A 16,481-nucleotide genomic window follows, 5' to 3' on the forward strand; every position below is an offset into this window, starting at 1 on the left:
TTTCTGTAAAAAGTAGAACTTTTGTTTTCTTTGACAGTTTTAACTCAAGATTTACATGAATTTATTGACTTTTTATTTTTTATTTTCATTTTGGTTTATGTCTCAGATGTTTTCATAGAGGATCTAGGATTGAGGAATTTTCTCATCGTCATCTGTGAAAAGTGGAGAGAGAGAGAGAGAGAGAGAGAGAATCTTCCACTTCGCAGTACGAATTAGAAAATAATGTTTCTCTATAGTATGATATAATTGTTAAATATCAACCCAAGTGTGAACAGTAACTCCTTAAAAGTCTTAGATAGCTGCTCCAAATATCAAGCTTGTCTCCAAAATATCAAATTTGTCTCTTACAACCCCTTTAATTTTCTGTTTGTCTTCTCCTATAAAAGGAGATCATCTTGTAAACGAAATAGTGTATGTCTATGTGGGAATTACATAGAAGAGGTCATTTATAGAGATAGATAATCTTATTAGAATTTGTATATTTTGTACAAACACTTTGAAATCTATTATTTCCGCTACAGTAGACATAGGCAAATTACCGAATCACTTATATATTATCTCTATCTTGTGTTTGAGTGTGTTTCTAGGTGGTTTTGGTACAACAAGAATTCCTTGTTCATACCAATCTTCCATCTTTGCCAATTTCTTACTTCTCTCTGAAATACTTCCTCTCCTCAACCTTTGTAAGCATCTCTCTTTTGTTGTATTTTTGTTCTTTGACATGCTACGGCGTCAGGAATCCTAGACTGCATGGGTTTGTTATTTTTTTTTTTAGCCTCTTGGTGTAATAGGGTTCTTGAGTGCCTTACAATCCGGCTGTAATGGTTGCCTGTATTTGCTGTGAAACTTGTCCGTTTGACTTGATTTTAGTTCCTTTGCCTTGATCTCTGAAGTATAAACTACATAATTATCATACCCTTTTGTTGGATTGTCTTCTTCTCATCAATTTTGACTCCATGCACAGATTGATTTGTGTTACCACATAGTTGTTCATAATTTTTTTTTTTCTAATATCTCAAATTTTTGTTTGAAAAAAAAAAACCATTCAGTCATGAACTCTGTAGAATTTTAAATGATCTAGATTTTTCTGTTCACTTGTACTAGCATAATTCGCTGCATATGAGCTACAAGGAGGGTGACTATTTTGTGGATTGATGTCATATTGATTCTAATTAAGCTTGTTGAAAGCATGACTCTCACTGAAGGTCAGATTGTATTTGTGAAAAATAAACCAATCTGAATTTTGGTATTCATTTCGTTCTTATGTTTCTAGAATAGAGTTATTAAACTTGTTGAAAGAATGGCTCTCTCCGGGGCTTGTCACGATAGAGGGTAGGGGTAGGTGAGGATCCATGAAAGTTTGGATGAGCTTAGCATTGATTTTTATAGTTTTATGACTTTGGTACTTCGTTTAACGACATGATTTCAGAAGCCACGCAAAATACAACCTGGCCTTTGTCTCATATTTGGTTACACTTCTCTAATCTATAAAAAAAAATTAAATTGCTCAATATTGAATTGAATCAATCATTTAAAGTGGATTTGCATGGTTGAAATGCAATGCCTACTGTGGCCCTTGGAAAATCATGATCTAGGTAGTCCTGTTTGTTTAATTTCATTTTGAACCGTTATATAATTCTCTGTTATTGAGTTTATAAAGATAGTACTGCATCTGAAGAAGTAATTCAAATGCAGAGCTATGAATTTGATGTAGAGATCTCCAGAGGGGTAGAGATTCTTGATCAGAAACCACTTGATGAGGCTCGACCCCAAGAGGTTCTTCCTTCATATGAACATAGGCAATAAAATTCTTCCAGATCTTAACAATGCTGTGAATTGTGGAATTGTAACACTGCTACATCCGAGTGTTTTAATTACCTCTTGTTGTTGTCTTGGAATTGTTTGGCAGTATTTTAATTGTGGAATGATGCAATGTTTTACTTATTGGTGCAATTAGATGTTGTAATTTTATTGTCTCTACTGTAGAAGAGTTGTTTTGTTATAATTTTTAGATTTTCTCTGCCAATCATACGTTAATTATAATTTGATTATTAATTAATATATGATTGATATAATTATAAAATATGACAAAAATAAATTAGAAAAAAATATTGTTATTAAATTAATAATATTTTTTTATTATTTTAGCTAATAAATAGATAATCTAACGTGTGAATAGGTTTTGAATGAAATAACCAAATGTAAAATTATGTGATATTATGCAAATTATAACTTTGCTGTCTCGTTTGCATTCAAAATTTACCTCAACTCATCTCATCTCATCTCATCTCATCTCATCATTACAACTTTTTTAAATTTTTACATAAAATATAATAAATAATTTAACTTTTATTCTACTATTTATAAATCATCTCAATTCATTTCTGAATCCAAACAACTTAAGTCAACGGTATAACGAGTGTGACATCTCTAAAAGAACTTGTATGTATCCTTTTCACGTGACATGGGGTGTCGATAGGGTTTAAAGGCACGAACTTGTATCCTTTTGACCTTTCATGGTTTTAATATTACATGAGTATTTTTTTATAAGAAAAAATTTATTCATCATTTAAATTCTCATTATTCTCTCATCATCTCATGATATGGTATTAGAGAATAAATTTACAAATAAAATATAATAAATAATTTATAATCATCTAATATTATATCATGAAATGATGAGAGAATGATATGAATTTAAATAATGAGTAGAATTACTCTTTTGACAAATTAAAAAACTAAAAACAAAAAAATGAACCTGACTGGTAAATTCCTAAGGAGGGTAAACAATACGGATCTAAAATATCCAACAGCCTTAAGGGGGCAAAAGATTGTTTTGTTTTATATTTTTCTGCTTCCTTGAGGAAAACTGACAAAGAACTCCTGGGACAGAGTTGTTCTTAACATGCATGCCACGTGGCACAATCCAGTTTCTTATTCATGACAGCCTAGTCAGTTTTACTGGCTCTCGGTCCATGAGATAGGTCAACCTGTTCAAAACAACCAAATGAGACAACGAAAAAAAAAAAAAACCTCTTAACAATATAATAATCATTACAATTTATTTCAATTAATCATTATAATTTTTTTAAATTTTTATATAAAAATATAATAAAAATTTTAAATTTTTTAAATTTTAAAATAATAATAATATTAAAAAATAATATTTTAACAATATTTTATTTAACTTTTAATTTTCATCTCATCTCACCTCTTTATTTAAATCTCATATTAAAAGAATACGCATTCAGACCTTTTGACATGCAAAAGAGGTTAGCATTTGTGGGAAATGCACATGAAATTATTTGTTTTGGCCCATTCTCTCCATGCATGCTTAACAATACCTACACACCAATTGACATCATCGAAAGGCACACGACAAATAATGTTCTCGAAAGCAGGGGAAGAATAAATTGTATATGCAATACTAATGCCCTTGATGTATGGTTAAGCGCTGTACGTACCGCGCGTGCTTCTTTCTAAATTCTAAATTGAATTAAAAATATAAAAATGTTGTGAGAAAGTAAACTAGACTAGTGTGGAAGAAGTTGGGAATTACCAGGAAATTATTCATCATTAGTGAAGCTTATAATGTCTTTCAGTGTCGACATTCCTTGAACGCGGCGGGCTCCCTAAATTCTTTCTCATGATTAACACAACCAGAGCTTGATCTTGCATCTTCTACGGATCGGAGTTGTTTTTGTAGAATAATTCTCACATGATCTCCATATATATACCTTCACTCAGTAACAATATTTCAAGTACAAGTCAGTCCATTTAGTTGAGTTGTTATGAGTAGATCGAAGTCAAGCTGGTCAATTTAATTCTGTTGAGTCCTAATTAAAGTCAAGACACAAATATTGTTTATTTATTTGTTAGTAATTATATTCCGGCCTAGAGTTAATTTACGTGTAGTCATAGTCAAGTCTTGATCAGTAGCTGTATTTCAGTCCTACTAGTTAGTGTCTAGTAATTGAAGTAGTAGTTTTACGAGGGATATATCGATTGAGTTTCATTAGAAGTTGTGTTCTTGTATTAATGATCTCATATTATATATATATATATATATATATATATATATATATATATATACACGAGCAATACTACACAACCTCCTCAATCTCCACACATCATATTTTTTAAAATTTTTAAATTTTTAAATTTTTTTTGAGTTTATTCTTTTTAAACTAATTCAATTCTTCTATTCATTGTTCATATATTAAATATTTAATAAAAGAAAAAAAATTAAATTAAAAAAAATATGATGTGTGGAAGTTGTGTGAATAGTAAGAAGTTGTGAAGATTTTTTCTATATATATTATATATATAGCTCACTATAACTCAGTTTTCATTTCGCCCTTTCACCAAATTAACACCCATCACGCAATATTCCATGATACGATGGAGCCTATACCAGAGTATCATGGTATGGCTCGTACGTGTTTCTTCACGAGCATGGAACCAGCTCCAATATATTGAATTCATGATGTACTTACACTCCTTAAAATATAATAATTTTACTTATGAATCTCAGTTTGAAGTAATTTTTATAGTTGATCATGTACATAAACTTCAGATATTTATAAATATATTCTTGGAAATATTAAGGAGTGGTTTGAATTCAGAGATAAGTTAAGATGGTTTGTAAATAATAGAATAAAAGTTGAATTATTTATTATATTTTATGTAAAAATTTAAGAAAATTATAATGATAAGATGAAATAAATTGAAGTAGATTGAGATGAATTAAGAATATAAACTAGACCTAAATCATAATAAAGTAAGATTTATTCCACACCGACATTAATTAACGTAGTTGGATTCGAACCTGAGATTATTGGATTTTTTATTATAATGCTAAACAGACATGCCAGGGTACGACCCGGCCTCATTAGTGCCCTCTAACATGAACAAGGTCCGTCTATCTTATGATCTCTTTCTTATTCCGTAACGTTAGTACCAAGAAAACGATAATGAAAGAGCCACAGATCATCATCATCGTTCACAAGTACGTACACCAATGCAGATTACACCTTTTCTTTGGCCATCTGCATCTCCATGAAATCCTTCACTTCCCGCAAGAACAAACAAGATTCGGGTATCTCCTTGAAACCTGAAAAACCATGCACAGCATTCGGATACTCCACCACATGCACTTGTTTCCCAGATTTCTTCAGCCCTTCGTAATACCTTACATTCCGATCACGTAACGGGTCACACCCTCCGATGAAAAGAAGCGTGGGAGGGAATCTCAATCCTGTGATGTCAACCGCATTAGGTCCGAATACATTTACCGCCGCATGGTCCCTGTCCGTCCCCTCCGGCAAGAAAGCCCTCCAATACCAGTCTATCGCATCCAATGTCAGAAAAGGACCCCGGGAAAATTGTTTCTCCGATTCAACTCGCTCCTCCCCTCCAAAAAATGGTTGTATGGCTATGAGCCCGAGGAGGTTCACCCTCTTGAAGTCGTGCTCGGCAGCTCTAACCGCCACTTGGTGGGCCAGGTTCCCTCCGGCACTCTCTCCTGCTAGGAAACAACGGCTAAGATCAGCATTGGCTGGTAAACCTTCGGTGTCCATTTCGTCGATGAATCTCAGCACGTCGAACCCGTCGTCGTACTGGCACGGAAGCCGATGTTTCGGCGCGAGTCTGTAGTTTACGGAGACAATGATGGCTCGAAGTTCTCGCGAGAGTCGGCGTGCCGCAGTGTCAACAATCATCGAGTTGGCGTGGCCAATGGCGAAGCCGCCGCCGTGGTAAAAGACGATGATGGGCATGCCGGATACGCCGTTGCCACTGCCAGTACTACCGGTAGTGGGGCTTGGGTTGAAGAGGCGGAACCAGAGATTGCGAGAATGGTCAACAGTGATGTCGGAGGAAGCAACGCTATCAGAACCGCGTCGGGGATTGGGAGAGGGAGGAATTTTAGGGTCGAAGAAGTTGATGAGGCGGCGGTTGACGGTCATATTGGGGCGGAGAGAGCGCTCGATGACCCAAGAAATTGCTCCTAAAAAGAGCTTCAGCTTCCATGGCAGGTTTGGTTTGGGCTTTGCGGTTTCTTCGTCCGTTTCACCCATGAATGACCTCTCGCTCTCTCTCCCCGCCTCTCTCTCTCGCGCGCACAAGAGTATACCAATGAATTGGTCATGATCCATTGCACAACTTAAATAAAATAATTTAATTAATGAAACCTTGGACGAAAGTGCCAGCAGGCCGGAGTGCTAGGGAACGTTTGGTCCAATATCAATCCAAACTCATTAAACTACAAAACAAATAAATAAAAGAATAACCGTCTCTTTGAACGAAACGAAGTACAGAACCCATTGATCTGAACGATAATGGAGTCCGGTCCCCGGAGTCCTGTACAAATCTGTTGATCATCTTGTAGATATCAGTGTCTTGATCACATGAATAATTATATATAGGCCATGATCTTGATCATCACAACAATTCTATATATCTCCAATGACGACAGCCAGGCGCCGTTCAATCATGTCTTGGCATGTTAGGCAATTGCTTGAAGCCCTCGAGGACTCGAGGCGCGCCTCTTGTGAAAATAAATATTAATGGCCTCTATTAAGAGAATTAAAAACCCTTAGATTCCGTAAGAAATTATACTGATCTTAAAATTACTAATTTAGGAAAGAAAAAATCTATTCATCATCTCAACTTCTATCATCTTCCTATCATCCAATGATGTGGCATTAAATGATAGGTTTACAAGTAAAATATAATAAATAATCTCCAATCATTTAATGACACATCATAAGATGATGAGAGGATAATGGAAGCTGTTGAGATGATGAGTAGCATTACTCTTCTAAAAAACGCCTAAAGCTAAAAGTAAATGTATGAAAATATAATTTTATGGACTCCAAACTTCTTGATTGTATTGTAATAAGTTTCTTAATATAGAATTCAAAGTAAAATAAATACTAGAATAATCATTTAAGATTGACATTAGTTGACAACTTTTAATTTTTAGATTTCATTAAGCAAGAAATAATTTATTTGAGGCCTCAATTGTAGCATTATATAATAAATGTGGCACCGAAACATCCATATTTAAAATAAATAAAACTTGTATAAACTAATTTACGAATGAAAAATGATTTTATAAAAAATCACTTGTTAGTTTTTATTGAGAACAAAATTTATAAAAATATATTTATAAAAATGATAATTGATGAATATTATTGCATGAAATACTATAATAGGAAATGTAAACGAGATTCTAAGTTGTGTTTTTTAGAATCTTATTTCTAAATATATATGAAAAACTATATATTTTTTTCTTCAAAATGAAAGCTCGTTTTAAAGATGACTTTACCCAGATGTAATTTTTATATATAATTATGATTTTAAGATTTACTGTGAAATTGAACTTCAAATTTATTTCTTTTCACGTTAAAAGATGCCGCCATGCACACAGAACAATGCGTATTCCGTCACTGGCCAACACATAGAATGCTTAATTAAATTGATGAAGCATAGAGTCAGCTCTCACATCATAGATCACCGCTCGTACTGTTTAAATTAATGTAATACATAAATTTAATTTTCTAAATTATATCTTAACTTTATGTTCCCGTTAATCCTATCGATGCTCATATGGTTTCCCGTCCAAGCATTTTTAGAGTTGCACTAATATTTTAATGAGACCAATATTGGTGCATCCACTTCTCTTTTTCCCGCCGGTGTTTTCTCCGAAAAAATTCACGCCTACGACCTACCTTTTTCTTAACGAGGAAAATAATGATTCAAGTCCCGTTTAGATTTAGAGATGTATTGATATAGTTTTATATTAGTTGAATAAATGTTATTTTTAATATTATTATTATTATTTTAAAATTTTAAAAAATTAAATTATTTATTATATTTTATTTAAAAATTTTAAAAAATTATAATGATAAGATAAGATAGTCTCGAATCCAAACAGTTATCCTTAATTCATCCTTACAACAAGTCAGCGTAGCTTGCCGTTGTTGTCCAGCTATTTGATGCATATTTTCAAGTCAGATTAGCTATCATCGTTTTTGTTTCAACACGTACAGTAAGATGTTGCATTGACTTCTTTTGTGTCATCTAGCAAATGCATCGACACTCTAAACAAATTTTATTTACTTTTTTTAAGTGGGTAAGTTCGAAATCATCGCTTGTCATGTAATTTGATGGTAAATTTAGATTGTATTTAGATGTTGAATTGAGTTTAATTAATTTTTTTATGAATAGTAGTAAATAGAGATAGTTGAATGAATTTTACAGAGTCTACTTGAAATGAATTTAAATGTGTTTGGATATTAATATGAATTTAGATATATTTATAGAAAGTTTTAAAATAAATTGGTGCCACATTACATTCAACTATTCATCTGACATATTAAAAATATTATCGGCGTCAAATTAACTAGGGACAAAATGGACAAAATATTACTTTATATTTTTTCCGGCCACCGGTTTGTAGGCATTATGTGCCCACGGCATAATTTCTGCCATTGGTTAGGGCGGTTACATCAAATAGTATAAACTCATTCAAGTTCTTTTCAGATGCAATTTAAATGGATGTTTGGATGGTAGAAGAGGTTTAAAATTGAACTATACTGAGTTGAGTTGGAGAACCGAATGGAGTCTTAATTATCTGTATTTTATCTTAAAACCCTTTTAATTATTCTTATATATGGATTAGACATTCTCTCAATAAATGAGCTAGAATTCAAATTCAAGAATTTTAGAAGTTGGGAAGATGATAGAAGTTGGGATGATGAATAGATTTTTTCATAGTAAATACATGATCTATATGAATTAAGTAAAATTTTGGACTATATAAAAAAATGGAAGAGAGGCAAATTCTATGTATATAATTTTTTTGGGGAGCCAATTTTCATATAAATAAAGTTTTGAGAAAAAATAGAAAAAAAATTTAAATTATGAAAAAACAACTTTGGGCCGAACCTAGCTCGGCCGCCATTGGTGTTGGGATCCACATATGAGATTAAGGCAGTGTTTGGATGTTGAGTCGAGCTCAATTTTTTATGAATAATAGTGAATTGAGTAGTGAATAGAGTTATGTGGGTCCCATATAAACTGAGTTTAAAGTGTGTTTAGATGTTAATATGAGTTTAATACTTTTTATGGGAATTTGAAAAAGGTTGTGAACTCTACGTATAAAAATGTGTTAAGTTAAAAAAAGTTGTAAGTCTCACATGTAAGGAAGTTTTGAGTTGAGTTGAGTTGAGATGAGTTTACTAATTTGAGAGTTGAGTGTTTATATTTTAGATTCAGTTTAAAATTAGTCTGAATTTAGCTGAGTCTTGCAATCAAACGCAGCCAAAATTTAACACTTCTTATTAGCTTGGCTTAGGGGTGGGCATCTAGCCCCTCAATGGGGGGCGGGTTGGGCCCAATCTTGGCCTGCATTTTTCCCTCACTACCCCCTGCTTATTGAGCCACACATTGATCAAGGATTCAAGTAAGACTCTTGTAATACATTAGCCTCTTATATAAAGGTTGGCCTAGGAGGTCAAGACAATGCAATCTTGTGAATACAAATCTAATCAATTTAAAAATTAGGTTATTATTTTTTAAATTATGGTTATATATATTTACAAATTTTAATTATATAATAGTCTGGGTCCAAAAACCATAAATAAGTTTTAGGTCCAATGGGCTATCGGTACCATTGGAGTGGGCGGGGGCAAGGCAGATGAGATGTCCACCCCTGCCCAACCCCTTGCATATGCGAGTAGCACCCATATCCTGATCTAACCTTACAACCTTTTTGGTGCGGTTTTGAAGTAGTTGATCAGGCCGTTGGAATAGAAGTATAGAACCATGAGATTAAGGGTGAAAGCCAAACCGACAACTATTATACATGGACAAAATCTACTGAAACCAACCGGTAAAGGAGGAGAAAATCGGTGACGTCAGTTTCGACGTAATCCCGATCAGTCGTCAATGTCGTGAATGTTTCAAAATTCAAAAATAGAGGTGCGAGACTGCGAGTCGCAATCGTGCGATGAGAGAGAGAGAGAGAGAGAAGAAGAAGAAGAATGGAAGAGGGGGTATTAAATCTTAAATTGAAACGACGCTGCTTGGTGTATTAAACCAAACGGCATTGTTTCATTCATTTTTTTTTTCTAAACAATACATGTAAAAATACGTCGTTTTATTTAATATATATATAATATAAATATATAATCGGCCAGTTCAGCGGTTTTAATCAGGTTCAAATCAAAACTGAACCAGCCGACATCAGTTTAAACTTATATATACTGCCAGCCGATTGGTTCTCTACCCATTTTGGCCGGTTCCGTACTCCAATGACTGGTCCGCATCGGTCCCGACTGGTTTAAATAGATGTTGTACACCCTTACATGATATGCTTGTGCCGTACGATTTTGAGAATGAAAGTGTTAGGCTTGAGAAGAGATCAAGCTGAGAAGAGAATCTTATTGGTGGTCTGCCAATTTGGTTTGAGGCTGAGTAGATTTGTTCCGGTCGAGATAAATATAAACGATAATGAGAATTAGTAGCAGAATTTTGGTGATCGAGGAGAAATAGCAAGAAAAAGGGAAGATTACGTATTGATCATAATTTAGGCTTTATTTGAATTCACAAATCAGCTCAATTCATTTTATCTTCATCATTATAATTTTTTTAATTTTTTACATAAAATATAATAAACAATTCAACTTTTTTAAATCTAAAAATAATTTTATTAAATTCTCATACAAAATATAATAAATAATTTAATTTTTTAAAATTTTTAAATAATAATAATATTAAAATATAATATTTTAAAAATATTTTATTTTATTATTTACAATTCATTAACTTAGCAAAATGAGCCGTCACCTTTTTTTTTCTCCACTGAAGGCATCACCAATTCCCCATAACCTAACTCTCCACCTCTCCTTGCTCCAAAAAGAGCAACATTTTGTCAGTTACAGAGATTTTATTGACAGATCTACGTTCTTAGCCAATGCATTGGTGCTTTACATCCATTTTAGGAAACGTATGAAAATAATTTCCGCCTTATCTTGTTTCGTCTCATTCTATCTCATTTTTTTTTTTATACATCATGCAAATATAAATATTTTTAAATTAATCATTATAATATTTTTAAGTTAATTAATCATTACCATTTTTTTTAATTTTCAAACAAAAAACAAAAAATAATTTAATTTATATGATAACAAGATTTTAACTTTATAATATAACTTTTTCTCTCTCATTTTTAAAATCTAATAAATACTTAACTCAAATTATCTCACTACTATTTATAAATTATCTTATTACTATTCAAAATTATAATCCTATCTCATTTCCGAGCATTCCCTAATCAACACTACGATACAAACTTGGTTAGAGCAATATTGACTTTTTCATGCGGTCCAAAATATGCGCGCTTCTTGAATTAACGGACCAAATGGTCAACGAAAATTACTTGTCCAATTCAGACCAACCACTTGACACAAAAGTAGTGATTAATTTAATTTAATTGGGGGATAGAATCAATTAATTCGTTGCCAAAAATCCTGATATGAAATGAAAATTAATGTGCATTGGCCCGGCAAAACAAATAGTCTTCCATGACATTCCAAATGGCCATTTGACCACTTACATTATGAGTTATGCTACATGTAAGCCTCACACTCTGCACACCACTTAAAAAATATGTGATTTTACTATTTTATCCTCATATTTCATATTTCATATTTCATGAAACATGAGGGTAAAAGAATAAATTCACATACTTTTAAGTAGTGTGCAGGAGTGTGAGGCTTATGTATATAATTTTTCTTACATTATATATGTTAGTTCATTTAACATTAATTTAGAGTCAAATACTTCCAACGGTCGTGAAAACCACGTTGCCACCCAAACCCACGTACGCTTTTAAACGACATGCATGCCCCGCACCCCCGCAATATTCAATATAATTAACAACCCTATATTCGTGATTTTCTAATTCAACTTGCATTATAGTTAGTTCGAGAGAACACGTCTCTAGGTAGCAACTGGGCTTTATTATATCATTTTATTTTGTGTGCATTGACAACGTGCATGTTTCAACAGAAGTTTTCAAATGTGAGATACGGCGTGATCGCTGCGTGCGTGTTTTGTTGACGGGATCTTGGAGACTCGCTCAGGATCACCTCCCTTTGTTGTAACTTATGGAAGCTTTTGACATTCTTCATGCGAAGAAGTATAACTTGCCGTGGTTGCATGGAAATCTGGAGTTTGGATAATCGATCTAGAACTTTAATGGGAATTTAATTTGCAGTATCTGCTAGCTGCAGCTGTCTATACTATTTTGCAGAATGCAGATAATCTTTCATGTTAATCTGATTAAACTCAACATATGAAATACTTCATCAAGCTAATTGATAGGCATAACAATATACTCAAAAAGATTCCTAGGTTTAAAGTGACTAAAATTTTATTGAAGTCCAACTGAATACGAGCAATCGATTTAAACTGACAAATCATGCATTCATCTAATGAGCAATGATGATGATACTATTTTGAGCACCCAGAAAACTTAAGAGCAACCATCGAAGGAAGCTTGCAGAGAAAGATAAGAAAATTGCTTCAAGGAGATCTGCTTGTTTAAAGATTTCAACCCCCTCGACTGTGAATCCACCATAAAAGATTGGCAAGGGAATTTCCATCGTCATGTACCTTCAACTTCCTGATACTGTTTATCGCACTGCCATAGTTGTATATTCCTTTCAAAGCATAGACAAAGTCCTTCCAGCTTTCTCCCACTCCACTCAAGCTCAAAGATGGGGATGCCCACTCAACAACATCTCTCGCAAAATCAGCATCAGAGAATAATACCTCTGTGATTGGTGATATGGGAAGGACCTGAATTCCCAATCTGCAAGCTTTCAACTCAGCTGGAGCAAACCAAAGTTTGGAGTCCCTCATGTTAGCCCACAAAATGCCTACCAACCTATTCTTCTTGGTGAATTCTTTCCCATACATATCGTCTCCCTTTCTCACATGCCACCATGTTTGAGCAGACAGAATCTCCAATGCGGCAAGTGTTGATCCAATACCCTTAAGATGGTTGTCTTTATAGGCTAATCCCAACAGTGCGGCTGAATAATATGCATTTACTGCTTCACTTGTGCTCTCCTGATTTCGTCCATCCGAAAAATTATACAGCCCTGCAGCCCAAGAGTGTAATTTCCACAGATCAAAGCATCTAACCTGAGGATAAAAAGAATAGGAAAATGAGCCGAGGCCTATGTTCATGTAGTCCGCCATGAGTGAATAAGCTAGCGGCCTATACTGCCTCCCCCATTCTGGGTCAATCTTTGCAAGCACTGCAATTGCATAAGCAAAGTAGCCCAAATGGAAATGATGATCATTATATATTCCAAACCCAAAGTCCTCGGAGGAATTTGAGGATCCTAATTTAGTGACAAGACCGCTCCATTGCCTTTCATACAAAAACCCATTCCTGCCATAGTTTCCATCTAACCAAGGTTGAATCGAATCTCTCAAGAACTTGGCCACCAGCGGAATTGCCTTGGGAAACCTCACTTCTTCTGCAATCAGGGCCAACCTTGCAGCTCTTGCAATTGATTTTCCATAGAAATAAGATGATGATGTTGATATTGTTGTTGAATTCAGCGCGTCAACGTCGTCTTGTAGTGCAGAAACAATTTCAGGGAAGTGTTTCCCCCTAATTCCTCCAATGGAATGCCAAGTAACTGGAACGGGTTTCAGTTTCAACACCCATGAATATCCTATAACACCCACAAGATCACCATCAATACTTTTGTACTTGAAACCCGCTAAGACATTGTTGCCTGACAACAGGCGGCGATGGAGAGGGTGTGCCAGCAGCAGCAGCTTTCCTCTCCCCTTTTTCTTCCATGTGTACTCCAAACGAAAAGGCATAGTCAATTCCACATGACCTGAAATTGGATAGCACGGGCTGTACTTATCAAGTATTGCCTCATATTTTGCGTTGGAATCAGGTAAGATAGCAATTCGTATAACTCCAGAGAAGTCCGAGGAAGTAATCTGAGATGTGCTATGAGTCAAAGGTAAAGGCACTGAAGTATGGAATAGCCATGTCTGGCCATTGTTGAGCTTGACAGTGTGTTTGGTGAGAGAATCAGTGGAAGAGAACGAGAGGATGGGATGGGTGGTTGAAATGGAAAGACCTGTGGTGCTGCGACTGATAGTACGAAAGGTCAAGAAAGGGCTTCCCCGAACGAGGAAGAAGCGGAGATTACTGGAAGTTAGATCCAAAGTGACGCTGAGATCACTAAAAGAAGAGATTCTATGCCGTGTGTTCCGAATAGATCGTGGGCTAGTTTTGTTCAAGGAAGTGATGGTGAGGTCAGGAACAAAGACCTGGCGAACGAGGGAGGAGTTGGACAAGCGAGATGGGTAGGACAGAGAAAGAGAGGAGGTTGTGGTTTTAACGAGATATGGATGAATGTATTCGGGTTCCTCACCTTTTCCGACCACAAAGTTTTGGAAAAACGAGTTGGTGGGAAGAGGAGCCGAGAGGAGATGGGGAGAGAAGAAACGTCGAGGATTTGGAACTACAGTTGCTTTGGTTTCAGGGAAGAGAAATGGAGCGGTTGGCGATGCATGAGATGTTGCTAGTGCATTGAACCAAAAGGAAAAGGACAAGAAAAGAAGGAATGATGTTGCTAATGCCATGATGCAGGTTGGTAACTGATTGAAGGACGTATTGAACCTGTGATATATTGTTATCATTCAGCGTTCTTAACCTCAGAGAGAGGAAAGAGAGAAAGGTGCAGTTTGACTATTCGAAAAACTGTGATTAGGTTGCCATTAGCAATAAAACACTCCCGTGTGGACAACCTACTAGTCGCGAGACTGGAAACCTACCAAGTCTTGACTTTGTTATCCTTTTTGAGCACCCAGAAAACCAGTCAACCACCTTTCATCTTTGGACAGTGGAACCAAGAAATTATTAAGGTTTTCCATCCGGGGTGGCAAGTTGAGCTGGGCATTTCGTCGAGCAACTCCTGTTCGGAAAATGAGCCAGAAAGACAATAGACCACCTGGATGGATTGGGATTTGGGAGTTCCTAGAGTCGGGAGTTCCACTATCCCAAAATATAAGTTGGGGAGTTCCGGTACCCGCACGAAGTTTTGGACTTTATAGGATTGGAGTGGAGAATCGAGATACAGAGCACAGAGATTGGGCAGTACTGTACTGATCCAAATTGGAAGAATGGAAACGAAGGGTGTAGACGGCACCTTCTTCTTGAAGAACTATCGTGTCAGTTCTTTCGTTTAAGCGACGGTTTCAATCTAAGCGAACTTGCAATTGTCAATTTGAGAGAATAGGATCACGCTTGTTGCTCAAGGGCCCCGTCCATTATTGGGCGCGAACAGAGCAATACTCAATTTGAGAACCTTTGGCGATTACCGAAGAAGGTTTTTCGTTGAGATGTATGTAACCCGAGAACATGGCAGCAATCAACGCTCAATCAATTGAATATTGCATACTCGTGAGAAAAATTCTCCGGTCCGTATACAGACTACTGAATTTACCTATAAAATATTTATAGGATATAATTTAATTTAAAAAATAAATTTTAAATTTTATCATTTAAATAATAAATTTAACACATCTATTTAAGAATAACCTCTCACTTATCATATAAGAACGCCCTTAATTTACATATAAACTATGAGGTGACAAGGAGTCCAAAACCAAACTTCTTGTCAAAAGAGAAGAGTTTCGTAAGAAAAATAATATTTATAGTTTTAAAGTAAACAAATCTCACGTCTTTTAAAAAATATGTATAAATCTGATATATATATATATAATTATTTTTTTAAAAGTACAAAATTTACACAATTTATTACCATATCTTATATCTACCATTGCCCTTGCTCGTTTCTTTGGCCTTGCTCGTTTACGAGCAATCCGCTTAAAGCATTTTCATTGGCTTAGACAAATACATCTTTAAAATTTAGTCAATATCACACTTTTTTACATTTACCTATTCTATTTAAATTCAATCCCCACATTGGATTAGCCATTCACATTCTATATAATACTAAAATATTATTATTTTAATAATTAATTAATTATTTTTATTTTTATCACATTTTATAGTTCTACCAATTAAATGTTAATAATAATTATATTCTAGTTAAATTAATATTAAAAAAAGTATTATTAAATGTTAATAATAATTATATTCTAATTAAATTAATATTAAAAAAAGTTTTATTAAATGTTAATAATAATTATATTCTAATTAAATTAATATTAAAAAAGTATTATTAAATGTTAATAATAATTATATTCTAATTAAATTAATATTAAAAAAGTATTATCAAATGTTAATAATAATTATATTCTAAATGTTAAATGTTAATTATATTCTAATTAATTTAATTTGTTTGCTTGGAGTGAGAAATTAGTATTTTAATATTTAGAGAACCAATTATGGTTCTCTATATTTGGCC

The 16,481-nt window shown here is 34.2% G+C and overlaps 2 protein-coding genes across 2 annotated transcripts; both read right to left on the minus strand.

Annotated features, from left to right (window-relative positions):
• Window positions 1-5,027: 5,027 nt before the first annotated feature.
• On the minus strand, window positions 5,028-6,077 carry LOC108998800 (probable carboxylesterase 18). Its single transcript, XM_018975501.1, has one exon. The coding sequence runs from the start codon at window positions 6,075-6,077 to the stop codon at window positions 5,028-5,030; it is 1,050 nt and encodes a 349-aa protein (XP_018831046.1).
• Window positions 6,078-12,341: 6,264 nt separating this feature from the next.
• Window positions 12,342-15,534, minus strand: LOC108998780 (endo-1,3(4)-beta-glucanase 1-like). The gene has a single exon (XM_018975478.2). It carries the CDS (start codon window positions 14,746-14,748, stop codon window positions 12,622-12,624), a length of 2,127 nt encoding a protein of 708 aa, XP_018831023.2. The 5' UTR covers window positions 14,749-15,534; the 3' UTR covers window positions 12,342-12,621.
• Window positions 15,535-16,481: the final 947 nt, after the last annotated feature.

Source organism: Juglans regia, chromosome 10, assembly GCF_001411555.2.
Source record: "Juglans regia cultivar Chandler chromosome 10, Walnut 2.0, whole genome shotgun sequence".
Taxonomy (NCBI): Eukaryota; Viridiplantae; Streptophyta; class Magnoliopsida; order Fagales; family Juglandaceae; genus Juglans; species Juglans regia.